General features: G+C 39.5%; 3 protein-coding genes across 3 annotated transcripts; 1 reads left to right on the top strand and 2 right to left on the bottom strand.

Moving 5' to 3' along the window:
- The first annotated feature begins 3,787 nt into the window (after positions 1-3,787).
- LOC129771251 (protein suex-1-like) lies at positions 3,788-4,677 on the top strand. The gene is made up of 2 exons (XM_055774712.1): positions 3,788-3,887; positions 3,958-4,677. Exons 1-2 carry the CDS (start codon positions 3,879-3,881, stop codon positions 4,318-4,320), a joined length of 372 nt encoding a protein of 123 aa, XP_055630687.1. The 5' UTR covers positions 3,788-3,878; the 3' UTR covers positions 4,321-4,677.
- A 6,782-nt stretch (positions 4,678-11,459) lies between these two features.
- Positions 11,460-13,539, bottom strand: LOC129766528 (uncharacterized). Its single transcript, XM_055767095.1, has 2 exons — positions 11,658-13,539; positions 11,460-11,602 (listed from the first exon to the last, which is right to left on the bottom strand). The coding sequence occupies exons 1-2, from the start codon at positions 13,537-13,539 to the stop codon at positions 11,460-11,462; spliced, it is 2,025 nt and encodes a 674-aa protein (XP_055623070.1).
- Positions 13,540-18,814: 5,275 nt separating this feature from the next.
- On the bottom strand, positions 18,815-26,123 carry LOC129768523 (acanthoscurrin-1). Its single transcript, XM_055770232.1, has 3 exons — positions 25,982-26,123; positions 19,091-19,706; positions 18,815-19,026 (listed from the first exon to the last, which is right to left on the bottom strand). The coding sequence occupies exons 1-3, from the start codon at positions 25,988-25,990 to the stop codon at positions 18,974-18,976; spliced, it is 678 nt and encodes a 225-aa protein (XP_055626207.1). The 5' UTR covers positions 25,991-26,123; the 3' UTR covers positions 18,815-18,973.
- Between the last annotated feature and the right edge of the window lie 297 nt (positions 26,124-26,420).

Genomic DNA, 26,420 nt, shown 5'->3' with positions numbered 1-26,420 from the left:
TGCAGGAAAAATACGCATGGCTGCAAAGACCAGGCCATCATCGACGCAGCCATAGTCGGCCAGGCGGTATATAACCAGCGGAACCTAAGTATGGCCTACATCGATTACAGGAAGGCTTATGACTCCATACCTCACTCGCCGCCGACAGAGGATACAGCGCTCTGCACTTGGCGCAAGCGGAGTACCAACTCAACTGCAATCTGCAGACAGTGGAGGAGAAGATTGCAGCTTGGAAGCAGAAGGCAGTGCATGGTGCCCACCCCCATCAACTGGACCGGCCACACGTCGACAAGGCCGCATCTAATCTGTGGCTAACGCGTGGTGAACTCTCTTCAGTAGTAGAAGCCGACATGATAGCCATCCAGGACAGGATAATGCCGACGAGAAACTGCAGGCGGTACGTCTGGCATCAAGACGTTGATGACATTTGCCGGATGTGCCATCAACCAGGTGAAAACATAGAGCAAAATGAACGCAAAAGCGAAAATGGAAATGGGTTGATTAAACACTCAGAAAGTAAAAAAAAATATTATCCATTTCAAATATATTTTCTGTAAAACAAAGTAACATGTTCTAGTGAGAAAAACTGATAGTTGTATTCAATAATGATTATCTTATATTTCATTGGTGATTTTTTTCTTTATTTCATCCATACATAAGGAGTGTATCGAAAAGTAGTCTTAAACTTTCAAACATCAAAATAAAACTGAAAACGTCTAGATAGTGTTTACAAAAGTGAATTTTATCAAAGAATGTTACGTTTATATGGCAATGAAATGAAAAAATTAAGTTTATTATTGATTTCTAAAAAAATGATCGAACCTTAGATTTAACTCCACTCGTTAAATACCGCACAGTAGTCTTTGTGCACTTCCTGGATGCTGCAGACCAATTTTTTCTTGAACTGTGACATATATGTAGGCACTGTACCTTCCTTCTTGAACTTGGCTTTGACAATTGCCCAGCAATTGTGCAACTTGTTCGATACTGATGCTTATGTTAATGCTTATTTCATTCATACATAACACAGGAGCCATCTCGTCCAGGGTCACAGAGGACGGCTTTCATCATATCTAATTGCACTTCGGCATCTTCTATCGTGATACGCACCATCCAGCGACTAATCACCATCCTCCTGTCATCATCATTCGGTTATAAACTCTGGTGGAGTGAGCAAACAATACCCAACAACCAAACAAAATGACCCTTTTCAGGGCCACCAAATCATTATCAAAGAGTTTAACGATGTAATTCTATAAACATATCCAAAATCAGCATGCGACAGATAGCCTAACGGAATCCTACCTCAACTAAGCGGTCGTGTCTCCTGACACAACTCTCCTGTGACTTTTTTATTTATTTTCACAATTTCCATTATCGTATGACCAATTTAAATTACGATTATTTTTTTTTTAAAGGAAGTATTCGAAATCATTGATCTTTCTTTCAAAAACCGTAACTCGAAATTCAGATGTCCGATTAAAATATGATGGTAAAGTTGTTGGAAAATTAATGTACTATTCAGGAAAAATCACAGTGAGGTTACTGTAAAAATCATACTCAAAAATTGAACTTAATATTTAAAACTTTTATTTCTCAAAACACCCTTCGACATTTTTTGTATAATTTTATTAAAAACACCTATTTAACTATTTAAGAAAAGTAACTCAAAAAATAGAATATAACAGTTAAATGATTTTTTTTCCAAATAGTTCATCAATTTTCGAACATCTTTCTCGAACATCATATTTTAATCGGACATTTGGATTTCGAGTTACGAACACCGACAATGAATTTTTCGTTATTTTATAACTTTGTTACTGTCTTCCTTGATACACTCCAGACGATAAGTCCACTGTCGGTCCTATTAGACAGACTGACGTGTCAATAAAGCATGAGCACAATTGTGAAAATTAATAATTTCAAATATGTTACATCAAAATTTTAACCATGATGTTAAAACCCTCATAATCAAATTAACAACAATGCCTTTCATTTTTGCAGTGGGATTGCAACAGGTATAAATTAATTGTTTATATTCAAAATGGTAAAAATGATAATTGAGATTCTTGTCGATGGCGATGAGAAGGATTTCAACGAACATCGACAGCATACGACAACCAAATCTATTCTTTCCTCCCCTTACAATCAGCAAAACAAAATTCCGCGCTCGTCGATCGAATGGATTCGGTTCAAACTGGGATTTTTATCGAAAGGGGAAACCCACTTTTTTCTACTCTACTCACTAGATCGTATTCCTTCCTTCCTGCCGCGTGACTGGAAGCTGGAAACAAGCTCGCCACACCACTATATTGGTACCCGAACACACTATACAGTCATTCAACTTGAACACTCTTGGTTCTACTTTGATTAACGAATTTGAAACTACGCAACGCGAATTGGTACTTTTTTCTCAGTCGTACGGGAATTATAACCTTGTCAGACGTTCGACATTTAAAAAGAAGACAGCAGCACATGTCTGTTCGTGGGATGATAGTTCAATAATACGAACTAATTGATGCAGTAGGTGCCGTGATGGGTTCATACAGTCCCGGGATAGGTATGCGGAGGCTCCTCGAAAAATGATCAAACCGGGAGTGACCCATAATACATGGTGTAGACATGAAATTGCAATTTTATTTATAGCAAGAAAAATACTCGCTTATCACGACCTATTCACGCCGTATATGCTATCATCCTGTACGGGACATGATGATAAGATAATTTTGTTTGATGATTATTTCATTTAATTTTTTGTGTCTTTATGAATCCCAAAAAGATGAGAACAGGAAAGACAGAAGCAACACATGTTTCTACTGATCATTTTATTCAGAATTTAAAGATGCGACCAACTTTGACTATCATAAGATTTTTTGTTATATTGAATCCATTTCCTGAATCGAGAAAATAACGAATTTTGTAATCAATTATATATGTTATTCGATGTATTTTGTATATATGTGTGCTACACACATTATATTTAAGTATATCAAATCATCACCTAATTCAGAAACCCATTTATTCGTTTTGCAAGATCGAAAGACAGAGACGAACACAAAACACAAGGAAAGGAAGATCAATATAAACAGAAATTTTTAATTTAAAACAAAACAAAAACACGCTCTCTGTCCGACGATGGTGGTGAGATTAGAGGTGTTGTAAGTGTACAAATATAGCTCAGATCGGAGCATTCTGGTAAATCGTTTCAAAGGTTAGTCCAACGCACGACTCAATGGATTGTTGTTAATCATTACAAAGGAAACATTCATACGAATATGTTGAGAAATAGTTTTGCTCGTCGCTGAAAAGAAATTTATTTTCTTGTTAATCAACAATTGATTTTCTTAATGCCTAGAAGTTTTACCACCGTTCAGTTCAAAATATTAGTCTGTCAAAATTGTGTTCATAGTTTCATTTTGAAACAAGTGATTATTTTCGACAAATATCAACATATTCACTTTTCGTGGACTGTTTAAAAATACCAACTCAAAAACAAGCATACGATGTAAAGCAAAAATCATAAGAAGATCATAAATCAATAGTTCCACGATAGTTATCTCACTTTTTGCCTTTCCCTTCCATAACAAATTCCTAAACTCATGCTCGATCTATCATTTATTTCGGATGTTTTTCTCTCAATGGAGCGCGCTAATGATCAACACAAATGAAATCACTTCTTAATTACTTTTGGGTTTTTCTCAATACATTTGAAGAATGAATCCCGTCTTCCTTAGAGGATTCGATGACAATATGTGTCTCGAACTTCGGAACAGGTTTATTTCCTGCAATCGTCACGCACGTATATATAGGCAAGGGGATAAACAAAATTTTGTTACAGAAGCATACCATCCCCATTCGTAAGCAGCTAATTTCCCAAAATGATCAAGGTTCGCAGCTTCGAATTTGCTCCGATCTGATTCGTTATATTTTATGGTAATAAGCGAATTATTTTTACAGGAGGTAGTATTGGTCTGTGTGTTGATTGCGGTGTGCTCATGTCTTCCCACGGATGAACAAATTTCGGCAGTAGCGGTCGAAAGCAACAATGTTCCAGTTGTACTGACAGAGAGCGATGGCGTTCAGGATGAACTAGAAACTGCCGAAGCCGCTTATCCGCGTCGCTACCATCATCATCACCATCGTCGTTATTACGGCGGAGGCTATGGTCGAGGCTATGGAGGAGGCTATGGTCGTGGTTTCGGTGGAGGATACGGTGGCGGCTACGGTGGCGGTTATGGCGGCGGATATGGAGGCGGATTCGGAGGTGGCTTCGGTGGTGGTTTTGGAATCGGTTTCGGAGGTGGATACGGAAGAAAATAAATAATAAACATGCTGTGAAAAACTGTGCGAAACAATGAAAGATGACTTTCTTACATCTGCGTGTTGTGCTGATAATGGGTTGTGTGATTTTGAATTGCTTTTGTTGTGCGCAATCAAACGCGGTCCCATGCTATTCTGTTAATCCATTCACCTTAATCTTTCCACCTTAATAGATCCAGTATAATGATTGCGCATGACAAAGCGTAAAAATATACCGAAGCGAAGTGTTAACCAAACTGCACAAATTATCTATGCAGTTAATCAAATGCAGAAGTGACCCAAGGTCCACCACAACTGATGAGCGTTCCGGTGCAGATTCTTCTTGCTATTGTGGTTATGATTCTGATTCTACTTTGTCTTGATTTTATGTGGCAAAAAAGCATCATCTAATCAAAGCGGGGGACATTAAACGTGGCTCATCCATTCATGTAAACAATCGTATTTACAAACATCATCTAAATGTGGTAATAAGATCCGATAGGACCGGTTGTAGCTCACACGCAGGTTAGTATGCTACTGACGGAGGTAATAAATTTCAACTCGCAAAGGCGCGCAGTCTCGATCAAATGGATGGGCGGTACAACTGAGCGGTAGCAGAGCGCGTTAAAATTAGCGCCTTGTACGCTCACTGCAATAAATTTTAAGAATCATGAGTGTTGCGGTAATTTGATTTATCTATTATTAATTTAAATTATTAAATATTTCACGCATAGTATAGATTAATAGGGACTGTAGCTGCCAGATGTTCAGATGAATATAAGAAGAGTCTGGTTACTATGACTGTTTGCTATTTACACTATCCATTCGTCAAATGCTCAATTCTAGAGTCTTTATAATTTCGGTTTCGAAATGTGTGATGTTCTTTCCAACTTTTTCGCAATCGATTGTGTCTGATGGAAATAATTATCGAGTTCATGTGACAAACACGTACTCACGATTCATGATGCCTTTAGATCACTCAATTTTTTGTATTTTTTTATGCGCACAATATTCTCGACAATATGTATGCGAAAGTATCTCGCAATTCATAGATAATTGTTTGCACCAGTTCACGAGGGAACAACATTTTCGAAAACATGATTGCACTCATTCATGAAAAACATATATAGGGTATTACTTTATGAATTAGGTGATGGAAAATACATTACACACCAATTGTGAATTTGTGCGCTTACTCATTTCTATATTTATATTATTAGTCCATTCAGGTACTAATGACTCACACATTTTTAAAATAGGTCAACCGCTAGGCGCCTAAATTTGTTGTCCAATTTCTATCTTGGATTCGAAATCGAATCATCTACTTCGTTTATTAAATAATTATACTAGAAATCAAATATGTTATACAATTTTGACATCAACTTTCAACAAGCAGGATGGGACCTGTTGACGATGCCAAAATTACTGAGAAAAAATATTTTTCGTTGTGTTTATTTTCATCGAAGATTTTTCGCCACACCCTATATAAATTCTCCTGGCCTTGAATATTGTGATATGTTGCATGCCTACATTACGGCGATATCAAGGTTATTATTGCGTTTTTTTGAACACTCTCTGGATCAAGGCAGGTATATGGAACCAAAGGTGAGCTTGTCTGGTCACTAGTCGGTTAGGTGAGCGGTATATGAAAACAGTACAGAAGAATGCGGAAGGAGAGGGGGTCTCCGTAGGGCCATTGGATGCGCGTTCGCTTACTCAGCTATCGATCGTGAGTTCAAAACTGAGGGTCCTCAATTGACCAGCTTTGTGGTCCAATAGAATAGCTACGTCTACTCAACAATCATCAGTGATGGAAATCAATGACAACTGATTTATAAAACACTTAATTTAAGGAATAGGTCAAATGATCTCAAAAACACTAATTCCTTTGTTCTACCTCATTGACATTACCAACCATACTAACCAAAATAATCAACAAAAAAATAAATCTATTGGCGATATAATAAATCAAAATTGCTAAGAGAAAGTATTTTCCACTGTGTTTATTTTCACCAGATGTTTTCGCCATATAGATTCATCTGCCTTTGAATATTATGATATGACGAATGTCTACATTGTGGCGATTATTAACATCAAGGCTCTTAGTTTATATTCTACAACCCGGCGAACTATGTCTCTCCCAAAATTATTTTGTCATAGGACTATGTCTTTGATTTCTATATAGGGGGGTCAGTCTACGAAAATTGTAACGATTTATAAGGAGTTTTCAATCTCATATTACGCAAAATCGTTATTGCGACATATGTTGTGTTATATAATTATAAACACTTCGTTTGAATTTTAATTTGAAATAAACTTTATTCTCATTAATACACCAAATTGAACTTATCACATCACTGTCTGGATAACTAATGATAATTAATAATGAACTCAACCTATCTTTTATAGCTATTTGACAATAGAGAGTGAATGCTTACTGACCTATCTTTGTACTGTTGGAAACACAAGAGAGCTATTCTATTATTCATTGTTATTCATTGTCATACATTGTCATTCATTTATGAAAGCTATTCTATTATTCATACAGTCATTGATTGTTTGTGGTCACTCCTCATCATCAATGGTAACTCAGTGGTAACTCAGCTCGTAACTAAAGGGTGTGTCACATCAAATTGCATCACGGAAAAAACGCTGTAGAAATTCGCCCAGTAGACCGATCCTTTTGAAAATTTTAGACAGTAAAATAAAAACTATTAAACAACTTTTGGCATTTTCTTTTTATTCATACTTTGAGCCCAAGCCCGTATACTCGCACCTTCCTCTTTACCCCGTCCATAAGGTTCTGTACAACGTCAGGTTGTAGTTTTTGACGTAGGACTACGTCTTTCATTTCTATACCGGGGTGTAAAATCAAAGTTTCGAAAACGAAAGCGTTACGCCGGAGACCGAGATTTTGAGCGTTAATAGCTCCTAAACAACTGAACGAAATGGTATGATAAACACTTCTTTCGATAGATAAAATGTCTACGCGTTCAATACTTGTTACTTTCTGATCCAAAAACTTGTTTCAATAGTCTTAAAATTGCTTTCAAAACAGGCTATTGAAATCACCAATCGGTATATAAGCGAGCGCCGCTCGGAAATCCACTCAGTTCTAATTGAACAGCGATTGGAGCATGTTGTCGCTGTTGTGGTGAAGCTCTTCGTTTATCATGAAAGCGCGAATGAACGGTGTCACCAAGAGCCTGTTTGTGCACCTTAGCCCAGAAGGGAATCCATCAGGAGGAGAGTGATGCCACAAACTGTTCCCCGGGAAGATCTCGAAGCAGCCGCTACACACACACACACACACACATACACGCGCGGAATTCTTTCCGTTTGGATGCCATTAAGCATCGAGAAAGATCCGGAAAATAATCTGCCAGTTCCTCTGGGAATTTAAAAATACATTCATGTGAAAGAGTTTATTTGAATGTTTTCTATCCATGTAACACTGTGACCAAATATGTTTCAATCAAGTGCTATTAACAGATGGTTATCGAGTTAGCATTAACCACTGGTGGGCTTCCAGTATCGAGGAAAATGTGGAAATATCTAATCGTTACTGAAAGTAATCTGCCAATTCCTCTGGGAATTTAAAAATACATTCATGTGAAAGAGTTAATTTGAATGTTTTCTATCCATGTAACACTGTGACCAAATACATTTGGTTTTGTGATTTTTCGATCAATCGCAATTAACAGAATAGATTCTGAAGATTATTCTTCCCCATCAGTAGAATATTTCCGTATCCAATATTGGATGCATAAAACCTTGTGCATCCAACGTAACACTCTCGTTTTCGAAGTCCCCCAAATATTCATTCATTCAGAATGAATTCAGATTCAACTTCAAACAAATGATCTCTAAATCAACGATAGTCCTACGTCACCCTTGCGGTTATACCATAGATATAACCCACTTCCTGTTTTTTGAACAGAAATCCATTTTCTCTTGAAGTCCGCCTCCGATTTGACAACTTTTGGGTTCTTCCGGAGGGCCTGCTTCATAATCGCCCAATATTTCTCTATTGGGCGAAGCTCCGGCGCGTTGAGCGGGTTCATTTCCTTTGGCACGAAGGTGACCCCGTTGACTTCGTACCACTCCAAAACGTCCTTTGAATAGTGGTACGAAGCGAGATTCGGCCAGAAGATGGTCGGGCCCTCGTGCTGCTTCAATAGTGGTAGTAAGCGCTTCTGTAGGCACTCCTTAGGGTAAACCTGTCCGTTTACCGTGCCGGTCATCACGAAGGGGGCGCTCCGCTATCCGCAAGAGCAGATCGCTTGCCACACCATGTACTTTTTGGCAAACTTGGATAGTTTCTGCTTGCGAATCTCCTCCGGAACGCTGAATTTGTCCTCTGCGGAGAAGAACAACAGGCCCGGCAGCTGACGAAAGTCCGCTTTGACGTAGGTTTCGTCGTCCATTACCAGGCAATGCGGCTTCGTCAGCATTTCGGTGTACAGCTTCCGGGCTCGCGTCTTCCCCACCATGTTTTGCCTTTCGTCGCGGTTAGGAGTCTTCTGAACCTTGTATGTACGTAGGCCCTCCCGCTGCTTGGTCCGCTGGACGAATGAACTTGACAAATTCAGCTTATTAGCGACATCCCGAACCGAACTTCTCGGATCACGTCTAAACTGCTTAACTACGCGCTTGTGATCTTTTTCACTGACGGAGCATCCATTTTTGCCGTTCTTCACCTTCCGGTCGATGGTTAGGTTCTCGAAGTATCGTTTTAGTACTCTGCTGACCGTGGATTGGACGATTCCCAGCATCTTACCGATGTCCCGATGTGACAACTCCGGATTCTCGAAATGAATGCACAGGATTAATTCACGACGCTCTTTTTCGTTCGACGACATTTTTCCAAATTTACGAAAAATTGACAGTGAAGCATGGCCAACGTAATCTATACACTCTTATCTGATTATAAGCGAAAGCTGAAGATATAATTCCTAAAAATTAAATTTCTACAGCGTTTTTTCCGTGATGCAATTTGATGTGACACACCCTTTATATACCATTAGACAGAAAATTTATCCAGCAATTTTTTAGCTTAAAACATGAACAGTGAATATTGTGAAAAAGTTAACAATTTGACGGTTAAAATGGGTATGTTTTCTTTCCATTGCACTAACCACTAGCTTTCCACTCCGACGCATCTATCAATCTTTTTGCCTAAATTCGGGCGTTAACTCACAATGTGAGTTGATGCGTATAATGAATTATTCTCCAATTATCGACAATAGGCATTAGTTATTGTATTTATGTGTCTGTTGCGATTTGTTCGAACTCGGTAAAAATACTTGGTAAAATTGTTGGACTGTCGGAATTTTAATTTATAACAAAGAACGATGTTGTCGAGTGGCTTATTCTATTGTAACTGAACTCTATTTCATTTATTATAACAATGATAACTAAATTAATTCAAGGAATATAATTCAAGGTAGGTGACTTATGTGCTAGAAAATACGTATATAAGGTAAGTATATGTGTATATAAAGGTAGGTATTTTTTATATTCATTTCATTTCAGGTTCTTATATGTTTCTTTTCAGGTTCACAGATTATTCTCATTTCAGCAGGATCCACAACATCCCGGCCCCCGTTGAAGCGTTGAAGCATTCAATTAGCAGGAGGATGTGCTTGAGCGTCGTTGGATTCGGATTGAGATTCCATAGGGAGAACGTACAGTTCGGATGTTGCTCTTCGTCGGATACCAGCAGAAGTCCGTACGTCCACCACTCGTACAATGTTGTCTACTCCTGGATAAATGGCCACAACTCGTCCCAAAGGCCACCGTTTGGGAGGTAGGTTCTCAGCCTTCAGTAGCACCATGGTACCAATCCTGAATTCGGTTGGTTTATTTCGCCATTTGTTTGGTCATTGATGCAGCAATGTAACGTATTCTTTGGACCAGCGTTTCCAGAGGTCGTTGATGGACCGCTGTGTAGCCTGGAAGTGAGAGAGACGATTTACATGTATTTCGGAATGATCCGGCTCAGGGAGGCAAAATGTTGGTTCGCCAATCAGAAAATGGGCTGGTGTCAACACGGATAAATCCTCTGGATGATTCATCACGGGTGTTAGTGGTCTGGAGTTCAATATGCCTTCCGCTTGTGCAATGGCGGTGCGCAGCTCATCCAGATGATACGGCGCGGCACCCATGATTCTGACGAGATGATATTTAAAAGATTTCACCGCGGTCTCCCAAAGTCCTCCGAAATGTGGGGCACGCGGTGGGATGAAACGAAACTCGATTCCTTTTTCCAGACATTCATTATTCCATTGCGTGGATTGAAACTGCTTAGCGTACTGTAATCGCATTTCCTTCACTTCTCGCGAAGCACCAATGAAAGTGGTACTATTGTCACAGTGGATGACCCGAACGCGACCGACACGGCTCACGAAGCGCCGTAACGAAATGCAAGCGGATGTCGACAACCCGGCGACGATATCGAGAACCACAGTCTTGACGTTCGCCGTCACACGTAGACGGCGACCCAGACCTTTACCGGAGCGCCCCTTCCCGCGAGTTGACGAACGACGAACGGCCCACAGTAGTCCAAACCCGTGTGCTCAAACACCTTTGCAGGAGTGATCCGCGTAGCTGGTAATGGAGCCATGTGTTGGCTACTTGGTTGTGGACGACATCGGAAACAGATTACACAATTGTGTACAGTTTTTCGAGCCAAGTCTCTGCCACGAATTGGCCAAAATCGTTGCCGCAATATTGCCAATAGTTGGGTTGGTCCTGCGTGGAGCGTTTGGTGATTGTTCAATTCCACCCAGAATCCTTCCAATTAAGCCGTATTCCAACGGGCGGTGGGTGGACGAACACTCGTATTGGGTGTGCGATAAATCACACAATTCAATTAATTAAATTTCACGCACTCGATCGACATTCAGCACGAAACAACATATATTTTCTTTTACAGGACTATTTACATTTATTTTTACAGCATATACAAATTTGAATTTTAGACGAACTACACTCAACGACTATTCTACGGTACTATACTTCTATTCTTCTACTCTACAATCTATCTCTCCTTTCTTCCTATTTTTATCCACTTGACGAAAACCAAAACAAAACATCACACACATTCACGGCACTCACTGCCGCTCTCGATCTTTTCTCGCGTTCTTGGTTGTCTGTTGTCACACTATCGTGGTAGCTCGTGGTAGCTCGTTGTAGCTCTGAAACATAACAACAGTCTGCTGTTCTCTGAGCGTATCTGGTTTCATGAATTCAGGGATGTAGTGTTGGGTGGATGATAACTCTCCAACAGTGATGAAGTGACCTGGCGATTAGCAGAGAGAAATGGTGATTAGCTGGCAGAAGAATTGGGAAGCGACTATCGAATGAAGCAGTTGATTTTGCCAGTCGACCGTTCATGCGAAGCAGCCCTTGATCGTCCAGCATTAGGTCAAGACCCTTCAATGAAGATTTAAATGAGGCATCTTTAAGCGTGTTCTGTCCATTTCCCCTGTTCCTCAAATACTCTATTTCGGCTTGGAATGTTACGTTTTGTACGTGGCGAATAAGAACCTTTAAAGCGTTGTCGTATTCGATTGGCGTCAAATAACCGTAGGTTCGATTGCATGAAGACCTACAGTTTCTTACGAATCGCAGGCAATATGCTGTCACTCTTAAAAGACAAGCTAGTTGCGAGAATTTGGTGACCAAAGGATCTTCTTCCTTGCAAGCGAGCACGGCAACGATTTGGCGTTGTTCTTTGTTCGAAAGCTCAAGAGCAACTGGAGATAGTGTTGGGATGAATTCAGGCCAGAGTGCTGGTGTCAGCAGGAGAAAAGGTGGACCATTCCACCAAAGAGTGTCATCTTGTAGTTGGTCGGGATCGGTTCCCCTAGAAATGCGATCCGCTGGGTTCAGCGCAGTTGGAGAGCCTTTGGTTAATCGCTGAACTTCAGCTACCCGATTTGAACCGAATGTCTTCCACGAAGTTGAAGGCGACAGGATCCAGTTAATAACTATGGTAGAATCTGTCCAATAAATGATGTTGCCAGAGAAATCGGTGGTTTGTACCACAGTATCGGCTAGCTGGCTTCCCAAAACAGCAGCGCAGAGCTCAAGGCGAGGGATAGAAAGTCCAATGGTTGGAGCTACTCGTGATTTAGCAATCAGTAAACGGCTTGTCTTGATTGAGTTGGCTTGCGAAACAATATAAATACAGCTACCATATCCTTTTTCGGAAGCGTCGACGAAACAATGCAGCTCATACTTTGAGGAATTTCTACCGAGAATCCACCTTGGCACCCGCAGCTTACGAATATTGTTCAATTTAGCTCGATATGCTAACCACCACGTTATCAATTGTTCAGGCAGCTCATCATCCCACTGTAGATTTTCCTTCCAAAGTTGTTGTACGAACATTTTCGCCTTGGCAATAATGGGGCCAATGAGCCCTAAAGGATCGAAGAGCCGAGACATTTCTGATAGCGCCGTTCGCTTGGTTACCTTTGTCAGAAGTGGAAACTCCGGCACTTTGAAACCAAGTTCATCTTCCACAGGGAACCACAACAATCCGAGAGCTTTTATTGAATGCGCGCGGTCCAACTCCAATTCCGTTTGAGTTTCTCGACGATCTTCTGGAATGTGTCTCGAGAGAGAGGGGTGATTGGCACTCCATTTTCTAAGGGAAAATCCGGCTCGGTTGAGAAGACCATCTACCTGCTCACAGGTTTTAGTTAAACTGTCGATGCTGTCTGCTCCAACCAGCAAATCGTCAACGTAAAAATTTTTCTTGACGGATGCTGCTGCCATAGGAAAATCTGCGCCTTCGTCGTCCGCAAGCTGAATCAGCTTTCGGGTTGCAAGGAACGGTGCACAGGATGTGCCGTAGGTCAAGGTGTTCAGGCGGTATGTTTTAATCGGATCGGATTCTTGCTTGCGCCACAAAATCTGCTGCAGTGGTCGATCGTCGATGTGAACCATAATTTGACGATACATCTTCTCAATATCGGCGGTTATGACGTACTGGTGTAAACGGAAATTGAGAATAATTGACAGCAGCGGAGGCTGCACGGTGGGTCCGGTAAGGAGTAAATCGTTTAAAGATAGATGGCTGCCGCTTTTTGATGATCCATCGAAAACCACTCTTGTTTTAGTGGTCGACGAATCGGAACGATGAATCGCATGATGGGGCAGGAAGAACTGGGGCATCGCGACACGAGTCTTCACCTCCTCCATGTGCCCAAGCTGCTCGTACTCCGTCATGAATCGGACGTAGTTGTCGTGAAGTTCAGGGTCAGTTCGAAAACGTTTTTCCACATCACCAATTTGTGATAACATCTCCTGACGAACAGGCAGACGTACAACATACCGTCCATCATTTTCACGGCGGTGTGTAGTTTAAAATGATGTTCACATTGCACTTCCTCAATTGTCATAGCCTTGCCACGTTCAAAATTTTTGATCTCCCAGAACCGTTTTATCTGTTCATCTAGTTCATTGATGGTGGTAACAAGGCACGTCACTGGAGTAGGATCTCGAGTAGGTACTCTTCCGGCAATGATAAATCCGAACTTTGTTTTCTGGAAAATAGGTAAATGTTCATTGACGGTGACCTGTTCTGCTTGCAAGATGCGCGGAAACAATTCGGCACCTATGATAAGATCGATACCATGACTTATGTTGAAGCGAGGGTCTGCCAGTTGAAGGTGCTTTGGAATGTTCCACTTGCTAATATCTATCGTTCTAGTTGGTAAATTTACTGTCAGCTTTGGTAGAACGAGGCAATTTATTGCATAATTCGACGAATCAAAGCGCGAGGAAACAGTTAAGGAGACTGCATAACGGGCGTTGACAACGGCTTGACCAATACCGCTTATAAGCATGTTTACTTTGGTACGACTTAACTCCAAACGTTGACACAATGATTCTGAGATAAAACTCGATTGTGAACCGGTGTCAAAAAGCGCACGGGCTATCTGAAATTGTCCACGATTGTCTTGGACTTTAATAAGAGCTGTGTACAGGATAACGGTTGAGTTATTGATTTCATTTGCTTGGCACATCTTGGAGGGAGGTGTGACTGTATTGAACGACGGTTGAAAGGGCGCATCTACCGGCGGCGGCGAAGAGACGCGCGGACGATTGACCGTAGCGACAGTTGTGTCGCATAAAAGCGAAACGAAAGGCGAATGCGACTGAGTACCTGAATTTGAAATTTGTTCTAACTTCTCGGTGGTGTTCAAATATTCCATTTCTTCTTCTGGTGAAACTTCAGTCGTCATCAAAACTGGTGATGATGATATGTGAAGTAAGGTGTGGTGCTTTTTATGGCAATATTTGCACAATCCACTGGTACAATTTTTAGCTAAATGAGTGGATTTTATGCAGTTTATACATAAATTGTGTTTCCTGACCAAATTATAACGTTCTTGAGGTGATTGCGCACGAAACGACTCACATTGATAGAGATGATGCTCTTTTTTGCATGCAGCACAAAACAAACCCTCTTGGGACACTGTCCTAGTCGGTATCGAACGATGTGTTTGTGAACTACCTTGGGTCAGACTAAAAGTAGCTTGAGAGAGCTGCAACGACTGCAGAGTTCGTGAATGTTCGTGGATGAATTGAATCAAGTCATTATACGAAGGACTCTCATGTTTATTTCGTTGAATTTCCCACAATTTTTGGGAAGCCGCGTCCAGCCGACTGAAGAGAAGCTCCACTAATACAGAATCCCAGTGTTGAGCTTTCGTTTCGAGCGAATCTAAAAGAGTTACATGTTTCTCAAACTCATCTGCTAATTCCGAAAGACCGCTTGGCGACTCTTTTCGAAGAGGAGCGATGGAAAAAAGCGCAGCTATGTGTTTAATCAGAAAGTGTTTGTTTTCATAACGATCAGTGACCAACTTCCAGGCAACCGCGTAGCTGGTTGAAGCAATTGGTAGAGAACAAGTGATGCGAGCTGCTTCTCCTTTCAATGAAGCTCGCAAGTAATGCAATTTCTGAATATTCGTCAGTGAATTGTTATCGTGTATCATCGATTTAAAGAGATCATGAAAACCAGACCACTCTTCTGGATTTCCATCAAATTCCGGTAACCTGAGCTCTGGAAGACGCATTCCAGAAGAAGTGCTTTGAGCTGATTGAACTGGTGAGGAAGGCAAAGAAGACAATTTACTCGATAAAAACGCTTTCAGACGGAAATACGTGTTTTAGAATTCGGCAAGATCATCTGAGAACTGCGGTTCTCCGCTCAAGAATGATTCAATCTCCGCTTCCACCTTCTCATAATCCTCCCATAATTTATCAAGCCGTTGAAGACGAAACGGAATTTCGGCATATTGTGATTCGGTGTAATGTTCTGCAGATTCGCTAATCAACTGAGCAGAACCCAAAATGTTGGCACGCTTGGCATGAAGTTGTTTAAGCTGCTTTGCTTTCTTGCTTCGTGTCGTGGAAGCCATGATGTATAGTCACCACAATTGTAACAATGCACCCACCTGCTGATTGCACCTAACCTCAAACCTTTTCTTTGGTGGTTCTGAGCTCCGAGAAACTCGAATTCCAAGTCTTTCTTCCGATAGATGATGTGATTCACTTCTCGTGACACGATGACTGTCTCTCCGAACGCCTACTGAGGAAGTTCACCTTCGCTGTGGCTGTGGCTTGTGACGATAGATGATGATGATTAGCAAACCGTACACGTGATGTTGACGGTTATTAATGAACCAATTGCTGCTGCTGCTGTCGCTGGGTCAATTTATGCCGTTGTTGCTGGATCTGAATCTGCTGCTGATTCTGCATCAATCTTTGGCTGCTGTCACTGGAACAAATATCGCTCCTTCTGTGTTCCAAAGCTACTGATAGCACGTGGTCGTATTGATGGAGGTTATCTTCGAATATTCACTGGAATCGGCGGCTAAGCTGAATGGACTGCGAACGCACCTCCCGGGTTTCGGCACCATTAAAATGTTGCGATTTGTTCGAACTCGGTAAAAATACTTGGTAAAATTGTTGGACTGTCGGAATTTTAATTGATAACAAAGAACGATGTTGTCGAGTGGCTTTTTCTATTGTAACTGAACTCTATTTCATTTATTATAACAATGATAACTAAATTAATTCAAGGAATATAATTCAAGGTAGGTGACTTATGTGCTATAAAATACGTATATAAGGTAAGTATATGTGTATACTTTTTATATTCCTTTATATGACGCGACAAAATTGAGGACCAGTCCCACGTTTCCGCTGTTTCGAGTATTGTTTAGACCGATTTTTGAAGAAAATAAAAGGAAATGAAGAAAAGAAACTTTATGTGATATTTTGTGTTCGGATCCTGGTAAATATTTATCATGTAAACAAGAAGTATGTAAGGTTTCAATTCTCGAATTCTAGTTGCAGTCAACGAAAAATGGGTCACTCGCCTAATTGCACGGAAACAGAGTGGATGGTCATCCGCAGAATGTCCAAGGCAGGCCGCAGCCAAGCGAAATCGAACGATCCAATACTTCGTATTCAAAGCCCTTCACAATCGCAAAAAAATCCTAAACAACTGGACGCCCAAGGAAAACGACCGCGAAGGATGACTCTGCGAGTACCTAAGAAAGCGAGCATTCAAGAAAGATCCCTTCGAGGCCTCGAAAAAGATCCGGGACGAACCGAGCTCGTCCGTGAGTTCCCGAACGGATCAGCGGCGGCTGGTGGAGCAAGGGCTAGGCGCTTACATGCCACAGTATACCACGGAGACATGGAGGCCTGGAGGAGCACGAAAAAGGAAACTTTATGGTTTGGGGGTGTTTCTCCTGGTACGAGGTTGGCCACCTGTTCCGCCAAGACCGTCAAAAAGTGGTTCCAGGATAACAAAGTCGACGTGGCCAGCGCAGCCACCGGATCTGCACTCTATAGAGAACCTATGGGAGATCGTGAGAAGGTCGGTGTACACGGAGAAATCGAATAAAATAAAAATTTTCTTATGATAAATAAAATTTTGATTTTAGGTATTTCCATCATGAGTACCAAGTTCCAAAAATATCGGAAAGGGTCGGGTCAGCGGCCGGTTGATTTGGCATGGAATCGCTCCATACATTCGTTCGCTGCATTTGTGTGTTTTCCTACACACGTAATCAATATCCGGCAGGTAATACACAAACGAGGTGCGGCTTACTTCACTTCCCGTTTGGTAACTGTTGAGTGAACATCGTTTGCCGGTGAGTGTCGAGTGGGAATGGATTATCTTTCTCAAGACATGGAAAAGAATTAAAATTAAAATTTCCACAAGGGATCTTTTCAGGGCTAGAGCGAATAAGCTGAATATGTTTAAAGCCTCTCTAATACAAAAAACAGGAAGTAGGTTATATCTATGGTATAACCGCAAGGGTGACGTAGGACTATCGTTGATTTAGAGATCATTTGTATGAAGTTGAATCTGAATTCATTCTGAATGAATGAATATTTGGAGAACTTCGAAAACGAGAGCGTTACGTTGGAGGCACAAGGTTTTTGCATCCAATATTGGATACGGAAATATCCTACTGATGGGGAAGAATAATCTTCAGAAGCTATCCTGTTGATTGCGATTGATTGAAAAATCACAAAACCTAATGTATTTGGTCACAGTGTTACATGGATAGAAAACATTAAAATAAACTCTTTCATATGAATGTAATTTTAAATTCCCAGAGGAACTGGCAGATTATTTTCAGTAACGATTAGATATTTCCACATTTTCCTCGATACTGGAAGCCCACCAGTGGTTAATGCTAACTCGATAACCATCTGTTAATAGCACTTGATTGAAACATATTTGGTCACAGTGTTACATGGATAGAAAACATTGAAATAAACTCTTTCACGTGAATTTATTTTTAAATTCCTAGAGGAACTGGCAGATTATTTTCCGGATCTTTCTCGATCCAAACGGAAAGAATTCCGTGCGTGTATGTGTGTGTGTGTAGCGGCTGCTTCGAGATCTTTCCGGGGAACCGTTTGTAGCATCACTCTCCTCCTGATGGATTCCCTTCTGGCCTGAGGTGCACAAACAGGCTCTTGGTGACACCGTTCATCCGCGCTTTCATGATAAATGAAGAGCTTCACCACAACAGCGACAACATGCTCCAATCGCTGTTCAATTAGAACTGAGTGGATTTCCGAGCGGCGCTCGCTTATATATTGGTGATTTCAATAGCCTGTTTTGAAAGCAAATTTAAGACTATTGAAACAAGTTTTTGGATCAGAAAGTAACAAGTATAGAACGCGTAGACATTTTATCTTTCGAATGAAGTGCTTATTATACCATTTCGTTCAGTTGTTTAGGAGCTATTAACACTCAAAATCTCGGTCTCCGGCGTAACGCTTTCGTTTTCGAAACTTTGATTTTACACCCCGGTATAGAAATGAAAGACGTAGTCCTACGTCAAAAAAACACGAATATGCATATACCTCTGCAAAATAAGTAACGCCCGTTGGCAGCTTCCAACTGAGTTTTAATTAAGAGTCTTTGGTGTCATCGCAATGGCTACATTACAGCTTTAGAAGATTGAAATATTTGCATCATCATTTTTATTTTATTTACAGATATGAAAATAATACTGTACATTGCACACTTTTATGAATTTATGCAAGGGTTGTCTACCGACTGATTTCATGAGGAGTTGTGAACACAGGTCATACCCATTTCGGAGAGGTGGTTATGAATTTACCAGCTCTTCCATCCGCCACCGCTGGACCATCCTTTTCCGGCTCCATAGCCTGTTTAAAATAAAGAAAATAGTTCATTCATAGCTCAATAATTGAAATTTAATATTTTTATTACCTCCTCCATATCCTCCACCATATCCTCCTCCATAGCCTCCTCCAAATCCTCCACCACCCGAGCTCCAGCCTTTTCCACCTCCGAAACCGGAAGAGAAGCCGCTGCTTCCACCTGAGCTCCAACCAGAAGAGACTGGCCAACCACCGCCGATGCTTTTGCCAAATCCACCAGTGCTTCCAGACCAACCACCGCTTCCACCTCCAAGCGACGACCAACCACCACCTCCCAAGCTACGGCCAAATGACTTGCCTCCGTAACCTCCTCCAAAACCACCACCGTAACCACCGCCATATCCGCCTCCAAATCCTCCTAAGCCACCTCCTCCCTTACTCCAGCCTGATCCTCCGCCTCCAGAAGGCCATCCTTTGCTTGATCCAGAAGTAACTACGATAACACTTCCGCCTCCGCTGTGGCCACCTCCGTATCCACCACCATGTCCACCTCCGTACCCACCTCCGAGGCCTCCTGAATAGCCACCTCCTCCAAGAGCACCACCACCATAGCCTCCTCCGTAGCCTCCCTTACCACCGCTCCAGCCACTCCAGCCAGTTTCAGCGCTCTCAAGATCATCCGAGCAGACAACAGCTGCCGCCAGAGAGCAGACCAGAATGGTGAACTGGAAAAGTAAATTGGAAAGTAGAAACATGTGAGATTATTCTATTGATCGTGAGATTGATCCAATATGTCTGATAAGCAATGGGTAAAATTGGATCACATTGCGAGGGACGTCACGGATAAATTGCCATCAGTTCAAAATCTTTTAGTTTCGATTGACTATTTTGGTAAATTTATTGAGGTGAACATTTTGAAGAATATTTCGGCCAAAGATACGAGATTCTAGCACTACATGAAGAAATTTAGAATTGAGTTACGGAAACCCACACCATACTATCCTCAACCTAACGAACAGGCAAAAAATCATCAGGCAAAAAATGAAAATTTCCTCAGCTGTTTCGTAATATTTTTCCTTCCTTGCTATAATATTCAAGTTCTTCAATCCCAAATTTGGGCGCAATATCATGAAATCTTTTTTTTTTTCATAACTTTTCAAAGACTCGAAAACTGACTATTTTTGACAATTTTATGAAAAAAATACAATACTCTGAAACGCTCTGCAGCTTCAATGATAGCTTGGATTTTTTGGCGTCAACGGGAAAGTTGTTGGAAAAACAACTATTCAAAACAAATTTATTTCATGAGATATTGTAAAATTTGATCATATTAGGTCCGACAAAAGAAAATAATGGAAGAAAGTGACTTTCCATAGAAAACCAGCTTAAAAGTTTTGTTGTCACGGTTTTCCACGGTTGTGACTACATAAAAAACTAAGATAAAAACTAGAAGTGGGTTGTATCTGTGATATAACCGCAAGATGGACGTAGGACTACCGTTAGTTTAGCAATCAATGAGTAACACGCATATAGCTTTCATACATTTCATCTTTCGAATAAAATGATTATCATACTACTTTGTTTAGCCAGAACGCTCAAAGGAGGAATCGATTTCTCCTCGAAAATATCCAGTACAAATAATACCCCCTCTCCAACCCCCGACAATTGGAATCATCGGTCGATAGCGGCATTCGTTGGCATTCGATAATAAAACTGCTGCTTTGACAAAAAATGCGGCTTCGTTCAGTCTGGCGGCAGAAAAGAAATTAACAAAGACATTTCATTGTCGTTAGACGCTCCTCAGCAAACCGTTTCTGCTTTCGGCATCACCAAACTAAGATCAGTTGTATGGATTTCCGAGCGGGCACCAACTTATACACAGATTTTTACGATTTCAATAGTCTGTTTTCAAAGCATTTTTTAAACTATTGAAACAAGTTCTCGAGTCAATAAGCACATAACAATTAAACATTTAATCTTTTGAATAAAATAATTACAATACCACTTCGTTTAATTATTAACGCTCAAAGGAATCTATTTCTCCTCGAAAGTATCCAGCACAAAGAACAACCTTGACCCCTCTCCCCCTCCTTCCCCTTCCCACCAAAAAGAAACAATATGGTTTCTTGGACATGGTGGAATATTCTCTACATCATATCAAACATTTCATTTTCTCCGCTGTCAAATCCATAGCCAATGTCACCATTTGTAAACAATCTGTATCGAATTGTGTTTAAGTGAGCGAGCGAGACCATCTTCCCGTCAGATTCCAATCACAACTAAATGGATTTCCGAGTGGGTGCCAGCTTATATACGGATTTGTGCGATTTCAATAGCCTGTTTTCAAAGCTATTTTTAAGCTATTGAAACAAGTTCTCGGGTCAATAATTAACAATCATGTAACTCTTGGACATTTCTCTTTCGAATGAAGTTATTATTATACCACTCCGCTTGGCCGGCAAAGAGGTATTAGCATTCAGAACCTTGCACTCCAAGCGTCACGCTCTCGTTTTCGAAACTTCGAACTTACACCATGATACAGAAATGAAAAACGTAGTCCTACGTTAAAAAAACTAAAAGGTGCAGATCGTAAAAGGAAACTTTGTCCAGGTTTGTGCAAGGAGGGAGACGTGATTATTGCAAAAGGATGAAAAACTCTAATCCAATTTCAGTCCTAAGGAAATAATCTTCTCAAGCTAAATGAAACAGACGAAACTCTCCAATCAAACGAAACTATGAAAGATATTCAACCCGAAGCTCAACCTTTCCATCGTTCAAGCGTGAATTGAAGAAACCTAGTTATTTTGAGGGTTGGCAATTGGGTACAGTCCAAGACTATTGATAAAGTGGACAAATACGAGGGTCGTTCAAAAAATAAGTTTCAGTGGCTCAGAAATCGCGGGAAAATAAATTTAGGACAAAAACCAAGGTGATTTTCGTAATCTACGTTTTATTTTTTATTTTTATACATAATCGCCGTAACGTTCGAGGCATTTTCGGCGGTCAACGATTCGATAACACTGAAGAAATTCGTGACGCAGTTACATCGTACTTAAAAAAGTTGGACCCTACGCATACTCGCGCTCGGAATAGAAAAACTCGGCCACGCTATGAAAAATGTCTCGAACGTTACGGTGATTATGTATAAAAATAGAAAATAAAACGTAGATTACGAAAATCATTCTTTGTCCTAACAATGATTTTCGTATAGTATATGTGGTAACAGACGAGTAATCGAAAACAAATAAACACATGAATTAGTTTTGTACAGACAAGTAATTAAATTAGCATAAATATGTTCAATATATTCATTCAGATTTACAGAATTTGTGTTCAACTTTAAGGAAAAAGTACATGAAGATTGGTATGTACTAATCAAAAATAGGTGAAATATCTCGACGGTGTATGGATAATTCAAACAGTTGTAATAATCATGTGTTTCTGGAGCAACACACCAAATCAAGTGGCATACAAACGCTGTAACGCTTTGACAAAATTTAATTTTTGGATGTTTCACGCTTGAACAATCCCATTCTAAATAAATCATTTCAAACGCACTCTTCTATATGTTTGGTACAACAAGTACAGATCGGACTCGATTATATACAGTTTGGAATTTTTTTTATGATTCAAATATGACTTATTTCAATAAAAACTGTAACCTTTCAACCTTAAGGTAAAATTTAAGTGACTATTATGAGTAGAGTGGGGTAAAAATCGCGATTTTTGAAGATTTTGCTTGATTCTTTAACAGGAATTGCTTATATCGATATTGCAGCGAAATTAAGAAAGATAGAAGTTGGGCGTCAAAGAACAAATTGTAGAGTGGTTTGAGAGCTTTATTTTTATTAAGAATCAAGTTTAATATGAATATTTGGAATAAGATTAATGATGACACTAACTTTTTAATTTTTCGCTTCCAAAATGTTATTTAAATACACTTATTTAGATATTCCACTACTATATCTTGTACTAAATTTTCTCATCTTTCAAATGAAAGCAACAGAATTGGCTTACACAGCGTACTTTTCAGTGTAGAGCTTTGAGGTTTTCTTCTTTTACTTTCAATAAACGAAAAATATATGCATAAAAAACAAATAAAAAATATATTTATTTTTCACTCGATTATATACAATGAAAAGAAATCGGAGACTGTATATAATCGAGTCCGCGCTGTTATGCGGAACATAAACTTTAGGATGTAGTTGAGTAGAAAATGTTTGCGATTAAAAATTAAACTTAGAAATTGCTTGGCAATGAAAGCACAGCCAGAATAAGACGATAAATGTACAATAGGAAATACACCGTTGGATAAACATTAAAAAAAATATGAGTTTTAATTTTCATTTTCTTTTCAATTTGTTTGATATTTTTTAATGAAAACCTTTAAAATTTCCTACATTTCATTCTTTTACCAACATTTTGTAGGTCTCGTAGCCAAAATTTCCAAATAAAATCTCACACACAATCTATCAGACCTACAACATTTTAGTCAAAGAATGAAATTCAGGAAACTATTTATGTTTTCATAAAGAATATCAAACAATTTGAAAAAAAAACAAATTTTGAAAATTTCAATTAATTTTTCGAAAAACATGTTTTTTGTGAAATTTTGATAAAATAGATATGAATAGCCACCCATAATATCAACCATACATCGGAAGATGAGTACTTTTATAGTTTTTCAAACAACAATTATGTTTTTCTTTGAAAAATGACTATTAATGTTTAATTCGCAACATTTTGATGTATAAATTATCGCGATTTACATGGTCATCCAACCTTTTTCTATTTATAAACATGTCAATAACATGTCAAACGTGAGAATTTACACACAAAAATGTTTTGGGTAAAACATTATTTTTTCAGGAGTCTCAATACAAGAATGCCTCATATTCCAGAAACTATAAAAGATAGAGAAGTGACGTCTTCGTCGAAAGTTCATATTTGAATAACTAAAACTAAAACTTTGTCAAATACACTATATCGCTATCTTGACTAAATTAGGATTAGTTGTATTTTTTTCAAAGAAAACATGAAAAAGTTGTAACTTTTTCTCTGTAAAAGTACCCATCTTTCGATGTAAAATCATATAATTGTTTTGAGAATTTTAGAAAAATACTTTTTTGAGAAAAATGAATCTTAATTTAATAATATTTTTTTTCATCGAAATAAGACCCTTTGAACCTGTTGCTTCAGCAGTAAATCGAAACGCTTTCCGTAACTTTAATATTAATTCGATGATAATGTAGCATTTTAAAATTTCAATTTGTAGGCTCTCGATAATTCCTGATATTTCGTTATATGTTTCAATATCTTTTTCCCTCATCGATGAGCCTTAATACCTCTTATGTTTGAACACAATTTTCGTATTTCTATTTCAATATCTTCTATTTTCTATTTACGACACTTCTGTTCTATCTGCGACTTTCCTTTAGCGCCTTTATTTGAATTTGCGCTATTCAATCTCCTTTATCTGATTTCCTTTATCCTACAATAGCCTTTCAAATTCTTGTGCTACGTGACTGTGCGTTACGGTTAGTACATAGGGTTTTGATATAGGTGCGTTGTCACAGCGATGTTGTGCGCAACATGACCCTTTCCAAAAAGTAGTCTAGTTCTTTTTTGAATGTTTCAAGTATGTAGAGTTGTTTAAAAGACTCATGTGCCTACACCCACAACGTTTCATCAATATCTGAGATGGCGCTGCCAACAGCCATTCGAATTGGCATTAAATTCGTCAATAAACACTATATAATTAAAAAAAGAAGCGATAGGTACACAAAAATATTTAAAAAAATCACTGCAACTTAAATTAAAAAAATGCAGTTTGAGTCTGTTTCTGTTTCTTTTGAAATCAAATTTTATTCTGATTAAAACAACTCTGACAGAAACTGACACAAACTTCGTATTTTATTCTCGCGCTACTACATGGAATGCTGACATGAAATTCAATCAAAAGAAGGCGCAAAACTCTGAAAATCGCTAAATTAATAAGCTGATTGATAACCGAACATGGACCCATGCTTATCTCATGTGCTCAATGAAGAATAATAGAACGATTGGCAAAATACGAAAACCTAAAAAAAACTAAAGAATTCAGTAACTGAACAACAGTCCTGATGATATGATAATATTTTTGCATAAAGATCTCGGATTATTCACTAACATTGACGAATTTTGAACGAAGCATTGCGACTAGCTATTGACTAAGGAATCAAAACAACCACATGTCTCTATTTTCACTTCAATTCGAAATTGACAACAATAAAATGCAATTAGAAATAGAGATTACGTAAACATGCATATTCTACATGTTTGAAGCATCCTGGAATATCTTGTATGACTACAGGTTAACAGAATGTTCACCAACTTTGAACAAATGTTAATCTTATCAGACAAGTAACTTACACGTTCTCTCGTGGTACTGAACAATATTCACATGCTGGTTTTACTACAAAAAAGTGTTAATGCTTCATTAGCATTTCAACCGGTTAAGATCATCGATAAGTATCTCAAATGAATCAAACAGTAGCGAGAAAACTTTAACCGTCACCGCAGAAGAATAACTTTTAATTACTAATTAGTGTTTCATTGTTGATTGCATGTATACCGGATACTGTTCTACAGCATTATATTTAACAACTGCAATAGTAGTTTTTTCCAGAAATAGACATGTGTTCCACTTTTTCCTTGAATGAACACCACTAACACGACATTACTCTTTGGCTGAATTGTTATTGATCCAACTTTCACAAAATTCTCAGAATTCACAGAGTATACGAGTATTCAATACACAGATTCTTCAAAGGATATGGCTAACAATATTTCGAGCATAGAGCTACAAATGTTAAGAAAAACATCAGTGCCCTCCACAATCAGTTAATGCACCATCACTTCAAAAACATTTAAATATTGGTAATAACGAAAAACCGGCTGGACACCTAAACCACCGCTGGTACACGATATTCTTGTTGTTTACGCAATTACGATAACACACCTTCAACATGATGCTCCTCAGAACCTTCTCTCTTCTCAACAGGATCTCTCCAAAACCAAAACACTAGAACACCTTGTGCTTCTTCTTGGACGCGCCTTGGCTGGTTGATCGAGCCAAACTGTACCGACAGCTAAGAACTATCGGTGCTTTTATATTAAAGCGAACGTAAAAACGCCGTCCGCCGTCGTTAATTCATATTGCAATAGATGCGCGATTCCCGCAGACATAAACATTACCCCCTTTGAACCCCCAATTGAACCAAGAGCGAAATGAAGTGGGCTCACGCTTCCGCCCTCCGGGATCCCTGCCTACCCCGCCATTGCGTTTCCACACACCGCACCAGCTGTTCGTGCAGAGATTTTGACTGCCAAGTGCAATGCGTTCTCCCACGAACCACACCAACAGGCGCCCGAGTTTTGTGCTTGAGCCGTTTTCCCAT

The sequence above is a fragment of the Toxorhynchites rutilus genome, chromosome 2 (assembly GCF_029784135.1).
Source record: "Toxorhynchites rutilus septentrionalis strain SRP chromosome 2, ASM2978413v1, whole genome shotgun sequence".
NCBI classification, from domain to species: Eukaryota; Metazoa; Arthropoda; class Insecta; order Diptera; family Culicidae; genus Toxorhynchites; species Toxorhynchites rutilus.
The sequence above is the reverse complement of the archived record's forward strand: the minus strand, read 5'-3'. Positions and strand labels throughout refer to the sequence as shown.

Bases quoted from the DNA above. Each gene is read 5' to 3' on its own strand.
- LOC129766528 (XM_055767095.1), bottom strand. From the start codon at position 13,539: ATGACGGAGTACGAGCAGCTTGGGCACATGGAGGAGGTGAAGACTCGT. The intron at 11,603-11,657 runs GTCGCTTCCCAA...GCTAATCGCCAG, and splicing joins ATCAACTGCTTCATTCGATA to GTCACTTCATCACTGTTGGA.
- LOC129768523 (XM_055770232.1), bottom strand. The intron at 19,027-19,090 runs GTAATAAAAATA...TATTTTAAACAG, and splicing joins TGGTGGAGGATATGGAGGAG to GCTATGGAGCCGGAAAAGGA.